The sequence below is a fragment of the Lontra canadensis genome, unplaced genomic scaffold (assembly GCF_010015895.1).
Source record: "Lontra canadensis isolate GAN:19392208 unplaced genomic scaffold, GSC_riverotter_1.0 scaffold45, whole genome shotgun sequence".
Taxonomy (NCBI): domain Eukaryota; kingdom Metazoa; phylum Chordata; class Mammalia; order Carnivora; family Mustelidae; genus Lontra; species Lontra canadensis.
In genome coordinates this window covers 5,200,876-5,217,380 of record NW_022631039.1, presented here as the reverse complement: position 1 = coordinate 5,217,380, position 16,505 = coordinate 5,200,876, and the positions used below count along the sequence as shown (strand labels likewise).

At 49.8% G+C, this 16,505-nt stretch overlaps 1 protein-coding gene across 3 annotated transcripts in view; it reads right to left on the bottom strand.

Annotated features, from left to right (window-relative positions):
• Positions 1 to 3,348: 3,348 nt before the first annotated feature.
• The window catches only part of LOC116876324 (general transcription factor II-I repeat domain-containing protein 2), a 32,439-nt gene continuing 19,282 nt past the window's right edge, over positions 3,349 to 16,505 (bottom strand). For 2 of the 3 annotated variants that reach the window (XM_032872389.1, XM_032872390.1), the window contains exons 10-16: positions 14,988 to 15,044; positions 12,498 to 12,560; positions 9,038 to 9,115; positions 8,061 to 8,144; positions 7,053 to 7,236; positions 6,825 to 6,853; positions 3,349 to 5,101 (exon numbers count right to left, since the gene is read on the bottom strand). In XM_032872389.1, coding sequence (XP_032728280.1) covers positions 3,492 to 5,101; positions 6,825 to 6,853; positions 7,053 to 7,236; positions 8,061 to 8,144; positions 9,038 to 9,115; positions 12,498 to 12,560; positions 14,988 to 15,044 — 2,105 coding nt within the window. In that variant the 3' untranslated portion in view covers positions 3,349 to 3,491. Of the gene's footprint in view, positions 5,102 to 6,824; positions 6,931 to 7,052; positions 7,237 to 8,060; positions 8,145 to 9,037; positions 9,116 to 12,497; positions 12,561 to 14,987; positions 15,045 to 16,505 lie in introns of all 3 variants that reach the window. The other variant, XM_032872391.1, reaches the window with a different exon arrangement.

Below are 16,505 nucleotides of genomic sequence, written 5' to 3'. Positions count from 1 at the left end.
AGAAGGGTGCCGCAGCGCGCCCTGTGTGCCCCTTAGTTCGGTGACAAAGAAGAATTGTCATCTAGGTATAGGGAGATGGTTATTCACTGCCCAGTTAGAGCTCTACCAGAAAGCAGTCCCTCACTGATGCACCGTCCCTTGCCGGCCCCACCAGCCCTGCTGCCAGCCCATGGCCTCAAAGTCTTTGCTGGTGATCTTCTGCAAAATGCAAAGACACCAGGGTGCAACCTGGGCTGCAATTCTTGCAAAAGCAGCAGCTTAAGAGGAAGGCAGGGGGGAGGGGGGCCCCGCCCATAGGGGAGGTGGCTCAAGACAATGGGCAAGGCTGGTCCCTTTGAGATAAGGGGACCCGTGCTTCTCAAGAGAATAATTTGACCAGCACAAAGACTGACCCAGGCCTTGAGAACATCCCGGAGCCCTTCCTCTGCTTTTTGCACACTCGGTGTGCTGGAAAAGTCCAGCCCCTCCCGCGCTAGCATGCGAAGCTGTGGGAGAATGAAAAACCAACCATCCCAACCTCTTTGCTTGTTCAGTCGCAAGTATGATTAAAAAAAACAAACTGTGTGAGATAAAAATACTGATTTTCCTAATTTGTAGTTTCATTTTTTCCAAGCTAAGTTCCTGATCAAATGTTTTTCTCATGGTTTCCTGCATTCCTGGTCCCCTGGAGGTGGCCTTGTGCTGGCCCCACTGTTGCCTGCTGAGGAGGGGGTGGGGGGGTGCAGGGGCCTGAGGGCAGGGGGGCCTCTGCCGTCCCCCAGGGGAACCTAGGGAGAGCGCCGAGCAGGCACGCCTATAGGGGCCTGAGTTACGGCAGCAGCTGGTGTGTGTGTGCTGCCTGGTGTGTGTGTGCCGGGAATTTTCTCGGGGCCAGGCACAATGCGGGGCTCATTCTTTACCTTGTTTTTGGTTCTGAGAACAACCCTGTCAGGTTTATGGTGGTGGAAGCCAAGCCTCAGAAAATGTAAGCGGGTTTTCAGGGTGATATGGCAAGTGGGTGGCAAAGCTGGGAGGTGGAGGGAGGCTTTTCTTTCTGGTTCCAAAGCCCTACGGGACCCATTATTCTCTCCTGACCCCGCAGAGCTCCTGGTCTGTCGCTCAGCCCTAGCGGCGGGTGCTGTGGCCGATGGGCGCTCAGAGGAGGGAGGCGACAGGGGCCTGGCTTCCAGAGCTCCAGCCCCCCGCCCCCACCCCAGGCCTGTGTTGGAGGAGTGACCAGTGTCCTCTGGCCGCCCTGGGATGGGAAGACAGGGCCTTGGGGGAGATGCTGTGTACTCTCTGCCCCGAGGAACTGATGGGGACCACCAAATCCAGCCCCCGCCTCCTGGGCTGGGCCCGAGCACCCCGCTCCTAAGGGCTCTCATTTGGAGGTGCCCCATCAGTCCACGACCCCAGAAAACCAACTGCTCACTCAGTCAGCTCTCCCAGGCGTGGCTCAGTCGCCGGAGTGACGGTCCTGGGCCACTGCAGTGCCAACACACATGCAGGGTGAAGAAGGAAGCTAGGGGCGGTAGGAGGTGATTCAAAGCAGAACGGCCCATGGAGAGCCCAGTCACAGAAAGCAGCCCGGGCTGTCCCCTGCTGTCCTCTCAGGGGCTCATCACCAGAAAGCCACACAGGACAGCCACCTGTCATGGAATAACGTGGACTTTGGCGTCCCACAGCCCTAGTCTGAATCCTGACCACATCTCTGCCATGTTACCTTGGCCGGTCACTGAATCACTCTGGGCTCTAGCTACCGATCTATCACGGGAGGGACTGACTTTTCCCTGCAGGGTCCACAGGGAGACCCCTCTGGTACTCAGTGTGGACATCAGCCCAGGTACACGGGTACCCAGGTACACGGGGGACGGCCTCCCCTGACCCTGCTGTAAACCAGCCCATTGCTCCCCCCAGAAAGGGAGCCTCTGAGCTAGCTAGATCCAGCCATACCTGCAGTCCACCCGCCAAGGACAGGAACGTCTAGGGTGGGGTCATTTTCCCTGGGTCCGAGGACAGGCACTGGAGCTCCAGCGGGGGGCGGATCCCTTGTGTGGGAAATGGCCTGGAATTTGGTTTCTCTCTCTCCTGCAGCCTCCCTTCATTTTTATGCAAGTGTTTGGTCCATGGCTTCCTGAATGGGTCACCACCAGGTCGGGGTCTTTAGCCTTTTTGTTCCCTAGTCAGATTAATTCCTCCAATCTGGAAAGTGTTCACAATTTTGGGTCACTAATTCCAGTGGCTAATACAGAGTAAGAACACTGTATGTGTGTGTGTGTGTGTGTGTTTGTACACGTGCTTTCAAAAACCAACTCTCCAGGGGTTCCGTGCTATAAAGGGAAGGCCATCAGGACAGTCTCCAGGGGACTTGTCCCCAGCTTGCAAACATGTGAGAACACAAGGGACACCATGCACAGTGTCGTTTATGGTAAATGAGATCAAAGTATTACACCAGTGTTCGATTTACTAGAACTGGCCCCTAAGTCGTGGTTCGGGAATAGCCCTTAAGTAGTCAGGGGGCGAGGATATATGTAACCCCCGCAAATGGTTCAGAAAAGATTAAACACACATTATACTCAGAGACTCATGTCTACACACTCATAGGCAACGTACACACGCACACACACGTACACACGAAAGAGAGAGAGGGAGCCCAAACGAACAGGTGATAAAGCATTGGGGTAAAATTTCAACCATATGAGAATCTGGCAAGAGAACAGGTAAGAGTTCTTCATACCTTTCTCATTTCTGCAACTTCTCTGTAAATTGGAAATTACTTCAAAACACAGTTTATTAGTTTTTTAAGGCATCCCCGCACCCAACCTGGGGCTCGAACTCACCACCCAGAGATCAAGAGTCAGATGCTTTACTGACCGAGCCAGCCAGGAGTCCCTCAAAATAAAGTTTACCAAAAACAAAACAAAACAAAACAAAACACCCAAAAAACCAAAAACCAAAACCACCTCCAAACCTCAGCTCCCTTGGCCTTTGAAAGCCTGTGTTGCTTGCTAAGTGGGATTGTCCATTTTTAACTCCTACCTTTGTGGGTCGGCGTGGCAGAGGACACATCACACAGGACTACTGCGGTTGGCGAATGTCTCCAAGGGACCGTCCCCCAGCGTGCGAACGTGTTAGATCGCAGGGGATACCGTGCAAAAAGTGGGGGACTAGATGTGTGCGCGCTTACTCTCCACGCATACACGCCTCTCTCTCTGTTTCTCTGTTGAGCGGCCTACAACTTCCGTGTGCCGGCCTCAGGGGTGAGCGGAACCCGCCCGCCGCAAGGAAAGGCAACCACCAGAGACACAATAAAACGCTCGCGATCTTTACCGGACTGTGTGGAGGCATAGAATGTCATACGAACGGGTGGGATGCCGCAAGTTGCGTTTCCGAATCGAGGTGGAAAGAACTGGAAAGTGGAAATCGCGTACACATCGTCTTCTCATCTCGCCGTCCCTGGGATGCAGAGGGTTCCAGTCGTCCGCGGGGCGCGGCCGGGCATGCCTTCCACGTCATGTGGCGATGTGGAGCACGGAATCCCACGGCGAGTCCTTGAGCCGCGAGCAGAATTTCGTCCTGCTCAGTTTCATGATGGAGAACAGCTGCTCGCAAATGTACGTGCTCCCGAACATGGAGAGGATCTTGGCGCAGTGGACCCTGTACCTCGGGTAGCTGCCCCACAGGTACTTGCAGAACTCGGGGACCCCGACCTTGTCGTATTTCGTCTTCAGCACCGTGTTGCACTGCAGGTCAATGACCTCCATCTGGAGCGCCTCGTGCACGCTCTCGACCCTCACGGAGAACGGGGAGCTGAACAGGGCCAGTTCGCTTTCGTGGACTTTGAAGTCAGACAGCCTCTTCTGGAACTCGGTCTTCAGCTCCACGATTTTGGGAATGTAGTTGAGGCCGTCGCTTTCGTGTCTGGAGACCGACTTCAGCGTGGGAAAGTGGGCCAGGTTGTTCCGGGCCAGGTGCGTCTCCCAAAGGCACAGCTTGGCCAGGAACGCCCGGATGAGGTCGTACATCTGCGTGACGACCTGCGAGTGCCCCTGGAGGGAGATGCTCAGCGTGTTCAGGTGCGTGGTCAGGTCGACCAAGAAGGCCAAGTCTCTGATCCAGTCCGGAGAGCTCAGCTGAGGCAGGGGCTTGCCTCGGGACGACATGAAGGCGTCGATTTCTTGCAGCGATTCAAAGAACCGCTTGAGCACCAGCCCGCGACTGAGCCACTTGATCTCGGTGTGGTAGAGCAGGCTGCCGTACTGGCTGTCCAGCTCATACAGCAGCGTCGTGAACGCGCTGTGGTTCAGCCCGCGCGAGCATATCCAGTTCACCGAGCTCACCACCACGCTCATGACGTGGTCCATCTTCAGCTTCTGCGCACAGAGCGATTCCGGGTGAATGATGCAGCAGACGGACTTGAGGTCCGAGTCCTTGCAGACGGTGGCCACCTTGGACTTGAGTTTCGTGACCAGGCCGTCGTTCACGTCCACCATGGCGGGGGTGCCCGTGGAGGCCACGCTGACCAGTTTTGACCAGTCGACGTTAAACCTCTTCAGGCTCTTCTCGACGCGCAGAAACATCTCGTTGCCGGATTTCGTCCCTGTCATGGGCACCGTATCCAAGAGCTCCTCTGACACGTCGAAGTTCTCATCCACGCCGCGGATGAATATGGCCAGCTGCGTGGTGTTATTGATGTCCGTGATCTCGTCGATCGCAATAGAGTAGGCCACGAACGACTTGATTTTTTCGCGTAACTTCTCCCATAAGTGCCCGGCCACGTCTTCTACGGGCTGCGCGGCGGCCGTGGTTTCCTTCGGGCTCACGGTGGCCGCGAGCGCCTGTTTCTGCTCGGGACCCGCGATTTCGGGTGACCCCAGGAGGTACTTCCGGAGCCCTTTCTTCAGCTCGTGGAGCTTCTCGTCGCGCATCTTCTCCGTGTACTGGTCGTAGTGCTTACTGTGGTTCGTCTGGTAGTGGCGCCGCAGGTTGTACTCCTTGGACACGGACATGCTCTGTTTGCATATCAAACACGTGGGAATATTCTGCACTTCCACGAAGAAATACGCTCTCTCCCACTTCTCTTGAAAGACGCGGCCCTCCTGGTCTATCTTCCTTTTTCCCACTTTTGATAGAGACATGGAGACAAGACACATTTCACTTTTTCTCTTAATGCCACTATACGAAAACTGACAGCAACGACGTGATGATAAATGCCAGGGGTGAGGCGGCAGGGGGCGGGGGGCATGGTTAACCCCGCCCTGCAGAGAGGGACGGCTGACTCTCAGCCCTAGCCAGCTGCTGCTGGACGGAAGGTGGGATCTGTGGCCAGATCTTCGGATTCCAAGAGAACTTAGAAATGGACTTTTTTTTTTTTTTTAAAGGAAAACGCTATGCCAGACGGGCTCGAACTCACAACCCCGAGATTAAGAGTGGCATGCCCTTATCCACTAAGCTGGGCGCCCTGGATCCCCAAAATCAACTTTCATAAAAGCGTCACCAGCTTTTCTTTCTTTTCCTAGAAAACGTCCCTGGCTTTTTAGCATTGGCCGCTCATTCCCATTTTTAAAAGGTACGTGAGCCGCATGAAAGGCGTCTTCTGTGATTCAGCAAGTACCTGTTTGCCACGTCTGCTTTAAGCGACACTGATCTGACAGTACGTTTGCATTTTAATGTATATTTTGTTCATTTGGGTCTCAAGAGAGTCACAGATAGAGGGATGACCACAGAAGTCACAGAGAAGGGGATGACCACGGCATGTGGTTTACCTGCTGTGGGTCGCAAAGGACCCTGCTCATAGGCACAGAACCGCACACAACTTACTTGCTTTAAATTTAAAGGAATCTGGCCATGAAGCAGGTGCGCTCTACTTGGAGAGAACACGGGTCTAAACATTCACTTTAAGAAAGTGTGGGCAGAGACAAGAAAGAAAGTCAATTTGGTGGCAGCCCGGGGCTGGGGACAGCAACAGGAAATGACAGAAAAATGGGTAGGAGGGACCTTTGGGGGGTGATGGGAATGTCCTAATATTAGATGGCGGTGACAGTTTACCTAACTCTGTAAATTTATCCAAAATCGCTGACAGGTGTATACCTCACCGAAGTGAATGTTATGGCATGTAAATTATGCCTCCATAAAGCTACAAAGAAAGTTTAAAAACAAAAACAAAAACCCATCCAGCAGCAAGACGAGTTTGGGAAGAACCATCGGGAATTTTCAAAGAGTATTTTAGCTTTCCCAGCTTGAACCGAGGAGGTTCCTTCGTGACTCAGACTCCCGAGGACTTCCCTATGCCTGCTTTTCTCACCGCACGGGACGCTGTTGACTTGCAGGGACCCGGGGGGGCCATGCTCAGAATACGGGGCACCATTCAGTTAGAAGAGATGCTGACCTCAGCCCCGGAGGGGGTCCTGGGAGCCCTCTCTGTGCCCAGTGGTACCCTTTTGGCTCTGAACTGGGGGGACATCTGGGCGGAGGGCAGGGGTGTCCTGGGGACGGAGCTGGGGTTCCAGGCAGGCGCTATGTACCCACTGGTCTGGGCTAGTTCAGTAAATGCTACCCAGCCCCTCCACCGCTCGCCGGCCAGGAAGGGCTCCCATATGCGAGAGCCAGCGAGCGCCTTCAAACTGTGCGATGAGAATTCTGGTGAAGCCCCAGAAGGAAAGGACTTGATGACCAGAAGGAAAGGACTTGATGACCAGCAGGTCACATAAACTGCGTCCAGTGAACACCAGGCTTTGTTCTAGGGCTCAAGAAGCGAGGACCCTGGGGTGAGGGCCCGGCGACACGTCTGGCGCCTCACAGTGGGTGCTGGGACGCCCTTCTCGCCCCCTACCCGGGCTACTCACCATTGCTAAGCTCCAGGCCTGGAAGGGGTCTGAAGGGAGAGAGACACAATGAAAGCAACAGAGTTCATCTGTCCTTGGACATGCAGCTCCCGGAAGCGGCCACCTCCTGGGGTTAAAAAAAAAAAAAAATCCCACTGCCCCCTTCCCCATTTCCCCCCACCCTCATCGGTCAGGTGGCGGGCGACCTTCAGATTCATTCTCATGACCAAGCAGGGGGCGCTCACCTACCTGATGACCGTGAATTTGATAAATTCTGCGGCATCCAAGATCCTTCGCATGGAGCTGATTTCCAGGTAGCCAGGGGCCTTGAAGACCACGCCCGGGGGCATGCCGTCGATCACCACACAGCCAGGGTTGAACGTGATCTTCCTATAGGGGACCTTCACGGGGAAGTCTGCCCCGATGGCTTCACCTGGGAGGAGAGAAGCAACAGAAGACGCCTCAGTGTGCCACTTGCCTTTCCCAGACCACGCTTTGTCTTTACGGCCGAGGCGTTAAGATCCTTCCCGTCCAGTGACAGTGGGGGCGGTCGGCCACGGTTGCTTCAGGGACAGCCTTACTGACTTGGAAGTTGGCAATGAGCAAGGTAACAGACGCAATTTCTCTCTCCGTGAAAGAGAAACGATCCTGGCATCTACCTGAGAGACGGTTTTATGAAGATTAAATAATGAGTCACATGGGAGTATTGAAAGCCATGCTCGGCTATTACGTAGGAACCCAGTAAATCGAAGAGAGAGTTTCTTGTGATCACGGTGTTCACATAAAAGATCGTCGGGGAAAATACACACTGATTTTGATCATAGCTCCTTCCCAGGGAGATTATTTCTTTTTTAAAAAATATATTTGGGGGGCACCTGGGTGGCTCAGTGGGTTAAGCCTGGGCCTTCAGCTCAGGTCATGATCTCAGGGTCCTGGGATTGAGCCCCACATCAGCTGCTCAGGAGGGAGCCTGCTTCCCCCTCTCTCTCTGCCTGCCTCTCTGCCTACTTGTGATCTCTCTCTCTGTCAAATAACTAAATAAATAAATAAATCTTTAAAAATATACATTTTATTAAAATTTTTTTTTAGTAAGGTCTACACCCAACATGGGGCTTGAATTCACAACTCCTAGATCAAGAGTCGCACGTTCTTCTGACTGAGCCGGCCAGGCACCTCCAGAAAGATCAATAAAGTATTCATTAAAAAGAAATACCTCAAATATATACTTTTTGGATACATAACAATATAAAAACTTACCAAATTTTCGGCTAAAGAGGTCATTGACTTGTTCTCTTAGTTGTTTTATCTTTTCAATGCTGGATAATCTTTCCTTCTCATTATCTAAAAATAATCAGACAATCAAACAAACTAGGGTTATTGATATATTTGCCCCCTAAAAAGCTGTTGGAGAAAGAGCCTGACAGCATAGGAAGAAAGCACTTTACCTGGCTTATCGTTCAGTTTAGTTTTTTGGAAATGTGTAAATGGAAGCCATTGTAGATGACAGAGAATGTCCCAATTTATAAACCCATGTAAACACACTCCATACTGCTTTAGGGAACATTTTCAACATTATGTAGGACCAGAATATTCATGTTGACCTCTACTCTTCAACACTGAATTAGCAATCTTAGCCAACGCATTATGACAGGTAAAAGGAATAAGACGTAGTAGGACTAGAACGGAATATTTTTCAATACTTCACATTTTTATTGTATTTAATTTTGAATAACTAAAGCAGTTATGTGGTTCAAAACTCACAAGACAGAACACTGCACAGTGAACCATCTCTATCCCATCCCTCTCTCAGCTCTGTTTCCTTCTTTGGAGGGACTATGTTATTGGATTCTTGTGTATCTCTCCAGATAGATTTTATATACACATATTCAGAAAGGACTGCTCGATGGGCAGCAGATAAACTCCCCTCTGTGGCCAATTCCTATTCCATGGTAGCTGGAGTTGCCCGCCCTGAGGTGTATTTTCCAGTAATGCCAAGGCATGGCTGTGAGAAGCAATATATTTGATTAACGATGTCTGATATAAGCTAGATATTCAGTGTTTGACACTCTGTACTGTATTTGATATTCCTGAATTGTTGAAAGGGTGAACTAAGCAAAAAAAAATTAATAATAACAAAGTTCCAAGGGTTTATGACCCGTGTCATAAAATGGTTAAAATATAACAAAAAGAAAAATATAACATCAATTACAAGAACGCCAGATAGACGTCCATACCTGGAACTGTCACCTGAACAATGTTAAGATCTTCAACACCAGCCGCAGAATTTTTGACGCTGGATGAATTTGTGCTTCCTAAAAAGAGAAACTGAAATTTAGGACTTGAAGAAAATTAGTTTAATTCTCCTCTAAAAACGTCCACGTGCCACTCTGATCAGAAGCACAAGCTCAAATTCTAAAGCTTCAGAGAACATGGGCTGTAGGCAGTCAGGCTCCATGCTCTGTGTCTAAGACACTCTCCATCTTCCCAGCCCCTCCGCCCTGCATGCACTTTCTCTCCCTAAAATAAATAAATAAATCTTTTAAAAAATAAAATATGAACGTGCTCCTCTGGCTCCACATTCTATAAGTCATCGTAATAACCGCCGTCTGACGCAGGACAAGCGCACACCTACACATGGGCTTCCAAATGCCTCGGTTCTTTGCTAGGTGGTCATTATCTACCAAATAACTTATAGTCAATCCTTTAGAAAACTGCTCTCCAGACCAAAAAGGTGATTGGACTTGTAGTCCCTGCACGAGCGTCATGCCCCACAAGAGAGGAGCACAGCAGGGAGGCCATCTTGGAGAACGTTTCCATCAACCTGTGTTCAAATCGCCACCAGACTTGGATTCTAACATGGGATTCTTTATTGTTTCCTCGTTTAATTCAAGTAGAGTGCACACACAACATTGCGTTGGTTTCAGGTGTACAACATAGCGATTTGACAACTCCGTATGTTCACACTACATTATATTCATAAAAGTACTTTGAGGTAACAACCTAAGCGTTAATCTATGGAAGAATGGATAACCCGTGATTTATGCACACGGTGGAATATTATTCAACCTTGAAAGGAAGTTTTGTCATTTTTTGCCATGTGGATGACCTTTGGAGAATTTATTTTATTTGATTAAGTTATTATTTCTAACTTTTTTGAGAGACCGTGTGAGTGCACATGAGTGGGGCGGGGAGCGGGGGGAGAGGGAGAGAGAGAATACAAAGCAGGTTCCACCTTCAGCTCAGAGCCTGGCACAGGCCTCCATTTGACGACCCTGAGATCATGACTGGAGCCAAAATCAAGAGTTGGGCGCTTAACCGACTGAGCCACCCAGGAGCCCCTAGAGATTTAAATGAAAGAAGTCAGGCCCCAGAGGCACCCACTGTACAACCCCACCTGTATGAAACAGGTAGAAAAGGTAAATCCATGGAGACAGAGAGTAGCCTGGTAGATGCTAGGGGCTTGGGGAGGGAAGAGTGGGAGGAACTAGTAACGGGTTTGGGGTTTTCTTCTGAGGAGATGAAAATGCTCTGAAGCTAGATAGAGATGGTCAGTCAACACCATGAATGTACAAAAGCTACTGAATCATTCACACTAAAATGGTTAATTTTATGTAATGTTAGCTTCACTTCAGTAAAAAAAATTGAAAGTATTTTAAGGGTTTCCTTTCGTGGGATTTTAAGGGAAAACCACCTCACTGTATGGCTCAGAACGGGGGTCCCAGATGCCACAGTGAGGCCTTATGATGGCCTGAGACTGGGCCATGTAAATATCACGTTTTATCTGTAAACCCACCAGGCCCCACTGACTTCAGGTATGGCGGACTTAGCACAAATCCATCCCCACTGAGGGAAAATCCATCCATCCCTCCCTCCTGGCTACGGGCCAGGGACATCACCTCTGGACAGGGGGCATCTCCTCTGCGTCCGGTTACCCGGACGGCATCACCGCATGACTTCCAGTAAAACTGTCAGAGCTAACACCCCGCGGAGAAGCGGTCCCTTCACACAGAACCCATCAGTGTCTGAATTTTCCCCCTCATACGTAATTAACCTACGCTTCCTGGGTAGAGTGAGGGAAACGGGGAAAGGCAAAATGAAGAAAAGTAAAATCACACACAATTCCAACACTGGTCGCTATGGTTTTTTTGTTTTTTGTTTTTTGGTATTATCTTCTGTTTTTTCTTTCTACATAAAATTTCTTTTTATGTAGATCGCAGTATAAATTATTATTATTTTTAAAGATTTGATTGATTGATTGATTGATTAGCAGGGAGCAGGGGCGAGGGAGAGAGGGAGAGGAAGAGAGAGAATCCCAAGCAGACCCCATGCTGAGTGTGCAGCCTGACGTGGGCCTGATTCCAGGACCCGGAGATCAGGACCGGAACTGAATTCAAGAATCAGACGCTTAACTGACTGAGCCACGCAGGCGCCCTGATCCTACGGGAAATTATGACTTGGGTCTCCCTCCGTTTTGTTTCTAACTTGCCTCGAGCCAGACGGCTTTGTTTTCCACTGAATGAACGTGGGCAATTTTCCCAGCGGATGGCCGCAGCCCTTCTTCTAACCGCTGGGCACCTGGGCTGCTCGCTCTTTCTCTCTCTTATAAATCATGATGGGAGGGATTTTCCCTCTGAAACAAAGTCAACGTGGTGACAGCAGTTTCAGAATTCAGAGAGATAAAGTAAAAATGGAAGAACCAAATCCGGATGGGAACAACCATTCCATTTCCAAATCCCCCTAAAATGGCAAAATCGATTCAGACTCTGTGGTGAGTCACGGGGAATAATATTATCTCTAAATAAAAGGGCTCCCGGGGCGCCTGGGTGCCTCAGCCATTTCGGCGCCTGCCTTTTGGCCCAGGTCATGATATCAGGGTCCTGGGATCGAGTCCCAGGTTGGGCTCCCTGCTCAGCGGGGAGCCTGCTTCTCGCTCTCCCTCTGCCTCTCCCACCCCCCAACTCATGCCCTCTTGCTCTCTCAAATAGAGAAACTCTTAAAAAAGAAAATAAAAAGACTCCCACAGCAATTAAGCAACGTAAAGAAATGAAAGTCCTCCAACTGGTAGGAAGAAGTAAAGCCGTCACGATTTGCAGACGACATGATTCTACCTATCAAAACCCCTAGAGGCTCCACCAAGAACTACTAGAACTGACAAATGAATTCAGTAAGGCCACAGGGTACAAAATCAAGGCACAGAGATCTGTTGCGTTCCCACACACTAACAGTGAAGCCAGAGTGAAATTAAGAAAACGATCCCATTGACAACTGTACCCAAAACAGTCAAATAGCTAGAAATAAACAACCAAAGAGGGGAACGACCTGTACTCTGAAAACGAACACTGATGAAAGAAATTCAAGACGATGCAAAGAAATGGGAAGACATTCCATGCACACGCAGGGGAGCAGCAGGCGGAGGGAGAGGGAGAAGCAGGCTCCCCGCCGAGCAGGGAGCCCGACGTGGGACTCGATCCCAGGATTCTGGGATCATGACCTGAGCTGAAGGCAGACGCTTAACCCACTGAGCCCCCCAGCTGCCTCCCCCCCAAGCCCCTTCTTTCTTCCTCACTCGGGATGGAGCATAGTCTGCGTCCCGGCCAGTGCTGAGCTGCACGGACAGACATACACACACACACACACACACACACACATGCCACACCGAGCAGCGTCCCTCTGACGAGGCTTCCGGAAACTCACCTTCGATTTTCACCTCAGCTTTGGGGTCCTCACTCATTTCTGAAGGGACACGCGGAGTGGAATCTTGGGAAAAAAAAAAGTCTAAAATGACACACGTTGTTATGTGCCCTCATGTTCCAGCCTTCTACGGCTCTAGAGGTCAGTGGATCAGCTGCGTCTAACAGCCAGTGCTCATCACGTCCCGCGCCCTCCTCAATGCCCATCCCCCAGGCACCCCGTCCCTGACCCCGGTGCCCTCCAGGAACCCTCAGTTTGTTTCTTGGAGTTAGGAGTCTCTCATGGTTTGTCTCCCTCTCTGGTTTCTCCCTATGTAGTTTTCCTCCCTTCCCCTACCCTTCCCCTATGGTCCTCTGCACTCTTTCTCATATGCCTCATATGCGTGAAACCACATGATAATTGTCTTAATCTGATTGATGTATTTTGCTCAGCATCACACCCTCCAGAGGAATATTGAAAAACAAAACCGAGGTTGGTGGCATCACAATTCCAGACTTCAAGCTCTATTGCAAAGCTGTCATCATCAAGACAGTATGGTACTGGCACAAAAACAGACACACAGATCAATGGAACAGAATAGAGAGCCCAGAAATGGAGCCTCAACTCTATGGTCAACTCATCTTCGACAAAGCAGGAAAGAATGTCCAATGGAAAAAAGACAGTCTCTTCAACAAATGGTGTTGGGAACACTGGACAGCCACATGCAGAAGAATGAAACTGGGCCATTTCCTTACACCACCCACCCAGATAAACTCAAAATGGATGAAAGACCTAAATATTTATTTTTACTTATTATTACTATTTTGTCATAATCTCTACACCCAACGTGGGGTTTGAACTTATGATCCCGAGATCAAGGGCCTCACGCTCTTTTGACCGACGCAGTCAGGCGTCCCTAAAAGTGAAGGTAATTTTAACTTTAAGAGGGATCATAGGGTAAGAAAGGGTAACCTTCTAAGGGATAAGGGGAGGCAAGAAACTCTCACATATTAAGAAACAGTTCCCGTTAGTGGACATGGAATGTCCTTCTCTTTGAGGTAATGGAATTCCTATGGTCAGAAGCACTTTTTTTGGTGTCATCAGAAATCCCTTGGACAAAAGAAAGCTGGGTGCTCTGTGGGGCGGGTCCCCTGCCACCAGCCCCCAGGGTCCAGCCTGTTATGACCCCGGAGACATAATCGTTTTTTCTGGTTTGCCAGAATTATGACCCGCGGACACAAGCCTGGCTGGACGATCTCATCTAACTCTGGCTCATTTTAGAAAGCTTCCGTTAATTGTTCGTAGAGGAAGAAAGACTCTAAAGGGATCAGTTGTTGGGTATTGGACTATTGTAACGTAAGATACACCGTCTTGGGGGGGGGGAACAGTGAAGACACACCACACATCTCTGCTCTTGAAGCTTCTTCTTCTTTTTAAGATTTTATTTATTAATTTATTAATTTATTATTATTTGTTTATTATTTATTTATTTGACAGACACAGCGAGAGAGGGAACACAGGCAGGGGGAGAGGGAGAGGGAGAAGCAGGCTTCCTGCCAAGCAGAGAGCCTGATGCTGGGGCTCGATCCCAGGACCCTGGGATCATGACCTGACTTAGAGAAAATACAAATCATTTTGGAACCAAGAGAGGCATCATCCTACTCCTAAAAGCAAGGTCTTCTTGCCTGTTAAACCGATAAAGATGTCCCATGCCTCTAGATGTGGAGACAAAATCTCCTTTATTAATGTTACCTTGGACATGTATGAACCATTTTAAGAGTTCAGGCCTTACACAGGATACTCAAGATTCATACACACAGGGAGGGACGTACCATCAAATTTTACTTCTAGGGGCGCCTGGGTGGCTCAGTGGGTTAAGTGTCTGCCTCTGGCTCAGGCCATGATCCCAGGGTCCTGGGATCGAGTCCCACATCGGGCTCCCTGCTCAGCAGGGAGTCTGCTTCTCCCTCTCCCTCCGCGCCTGCTGCCCCTTCTCCTGCTCTCTTTCTCTCTCTCAAATAAAGAAATAAAATCTTAAAAAAAGAAGAATTTCCTAAAATAATTCTCATCTCTGTTCAAAAGAATTTGGAGGGGGTGGGCACCTGACTGGGTGTTGGTGGACCATGCAGCTTTTAATGTCATAAGTTCGAGCCCCATGTGTGGTGCAGAGTTTACTTAAAATTATTAAAAAAAAAAAGAATTCTGGTATGCCCATCAAGAAGATAAAGTGGATAAAGCAGTAAATGGCACAGGTGTAAATCTTTCTTACCACACAACTTCTAATCTGGGTGTTTTAAGAAGAATTACTCACGGGTCAGAAAAGCAAGGGTGACAGAGCTCCTGAGACCACATTTTAGCACCAAGACCCGGGTGGTTTTCTGAGGAGGCATGCGGGGAAGCTGCCTCACTGTCCAACATGCGTCACGGGTCTTTAAAAGACCGTGTTCTCTGCAAAAACACTGCAAACCAGAACACCAAAACCGAAAAGAGGCTAAAATGCCTGGATTCTCTGACCTTCCATGGGTAACTCCATTTCTGTTACTTCGCCGCTGGCACAAGGATGCTGGCTTTCTGAAAGGGAAGCAAATGACACAATAAAAAAAAAAAAAAAGGCCAAAATAGAAAATGTAAACAAGAATTCATTTAAAACCAAGTCAACAGGTCAAGCCCCACGCAGGGATGTTCTTGAGAACCACTGCAAGTCCTTGCCACGACATTCACACAAGTGATTCCTTCTTCACGTTTTTTCTTTGCTGATTTATCTGCGCTTGGGAGAAGATCCAAATGTCCCAGAGCGGAGATGGCAGAACGATGCTGTGTGTCCATCTCCCATGCCGACAGCCACCAACGTGGGCCCCCGCCCCGTCCTTCAAGTAAATCCCAGGTCTGGCCGCGCGGGGGCGCGCAGACCGTGCATGTGCGAGCAAGACGGCGGGACTCCTCCGGCCCCTTCCCCACACCATGGCTCCCCCCAAATTAACAACTGTTCTGTACCCTCAGCTCATACCGGGTCACTGTGCAAACTTCCTCAACTGCCTCATACACATCTTTTAAAAAAATGTCATATTTGGGCATAGTTTCAAAGTTACAGAAAAGTCACAAAGAGGAACCACATACCGTCTCCTTCAACGACACGGAGATAAGGGTTTATGGTTTCCCTTGATTATGTGCAATCCTGGCCCCCTACCCCCGCCCCAGCTTCCTAAGTAGCTGGATCGATGCATGTATAGGGGACGTCCTTTTCTCCTTCTCCGACCCACCCGAGGGCAAGTTAGGGACACCGTGGCCCTTCACCTCTGAACACTTCCTCTCCAGGACGGGATCCGGTCTAGGGCCCGGCACTGCGTCTTGTTTCCACTGCTCTTCACCCTCATTTAATCTGGAGCGGTTCTGTAGTCTGCCTGATTTTTATGGCATTTCCATTTTAGAAGAAGAGAGACTCCTGGGGCACCTGGCTGGCCCGGTGAGTGGAGCGGGCGAACCTTGATCTCGGGGTTGTGAATTCGAGTACCTTGTTGGGTGTAGAGATTACTTAAAATTTAAAAAAAACTGGGTGGCTCGTGGGTTGAAGCCTCTGCCTTCAGCTCGGGTCATGATCCCAGGGTTCTGGGATCGAGCCCCACATCGGGCTCTCTGCTCAGCAGGGAGCCTGCTTCCCTTCCCCTCTCTCTGCCTACTTGGATCTCTGTCAAATAAATAAATAAAATCTTAAAAGAAATTTTTTCTTAAATTTAAAAAGAGAGGGAGACAACCCTCCCTCCACTTTTTAGTGCTTGTCCTCCTCATTCTCCATTCCCAGGGGCCCTGGAGATGGGGTACTTGCACGTATGAAAGACCTTATGGGAATTCCCAAGTCACCAATGTGTGTACGTGAGTCAGGGGTCTTCTGAGAGGTCTGTGCTCGGATGGAGGGTGAGGTCCAGGTGGAGTCGGGAATCAGACTTTTGTATAAATCTCACACAAGCCCCGGGCCCCGGTGGGGCCACAGCTGACATCACGGGCTGGGGGGGCTCCGCAAAGGCCAGTCAACAT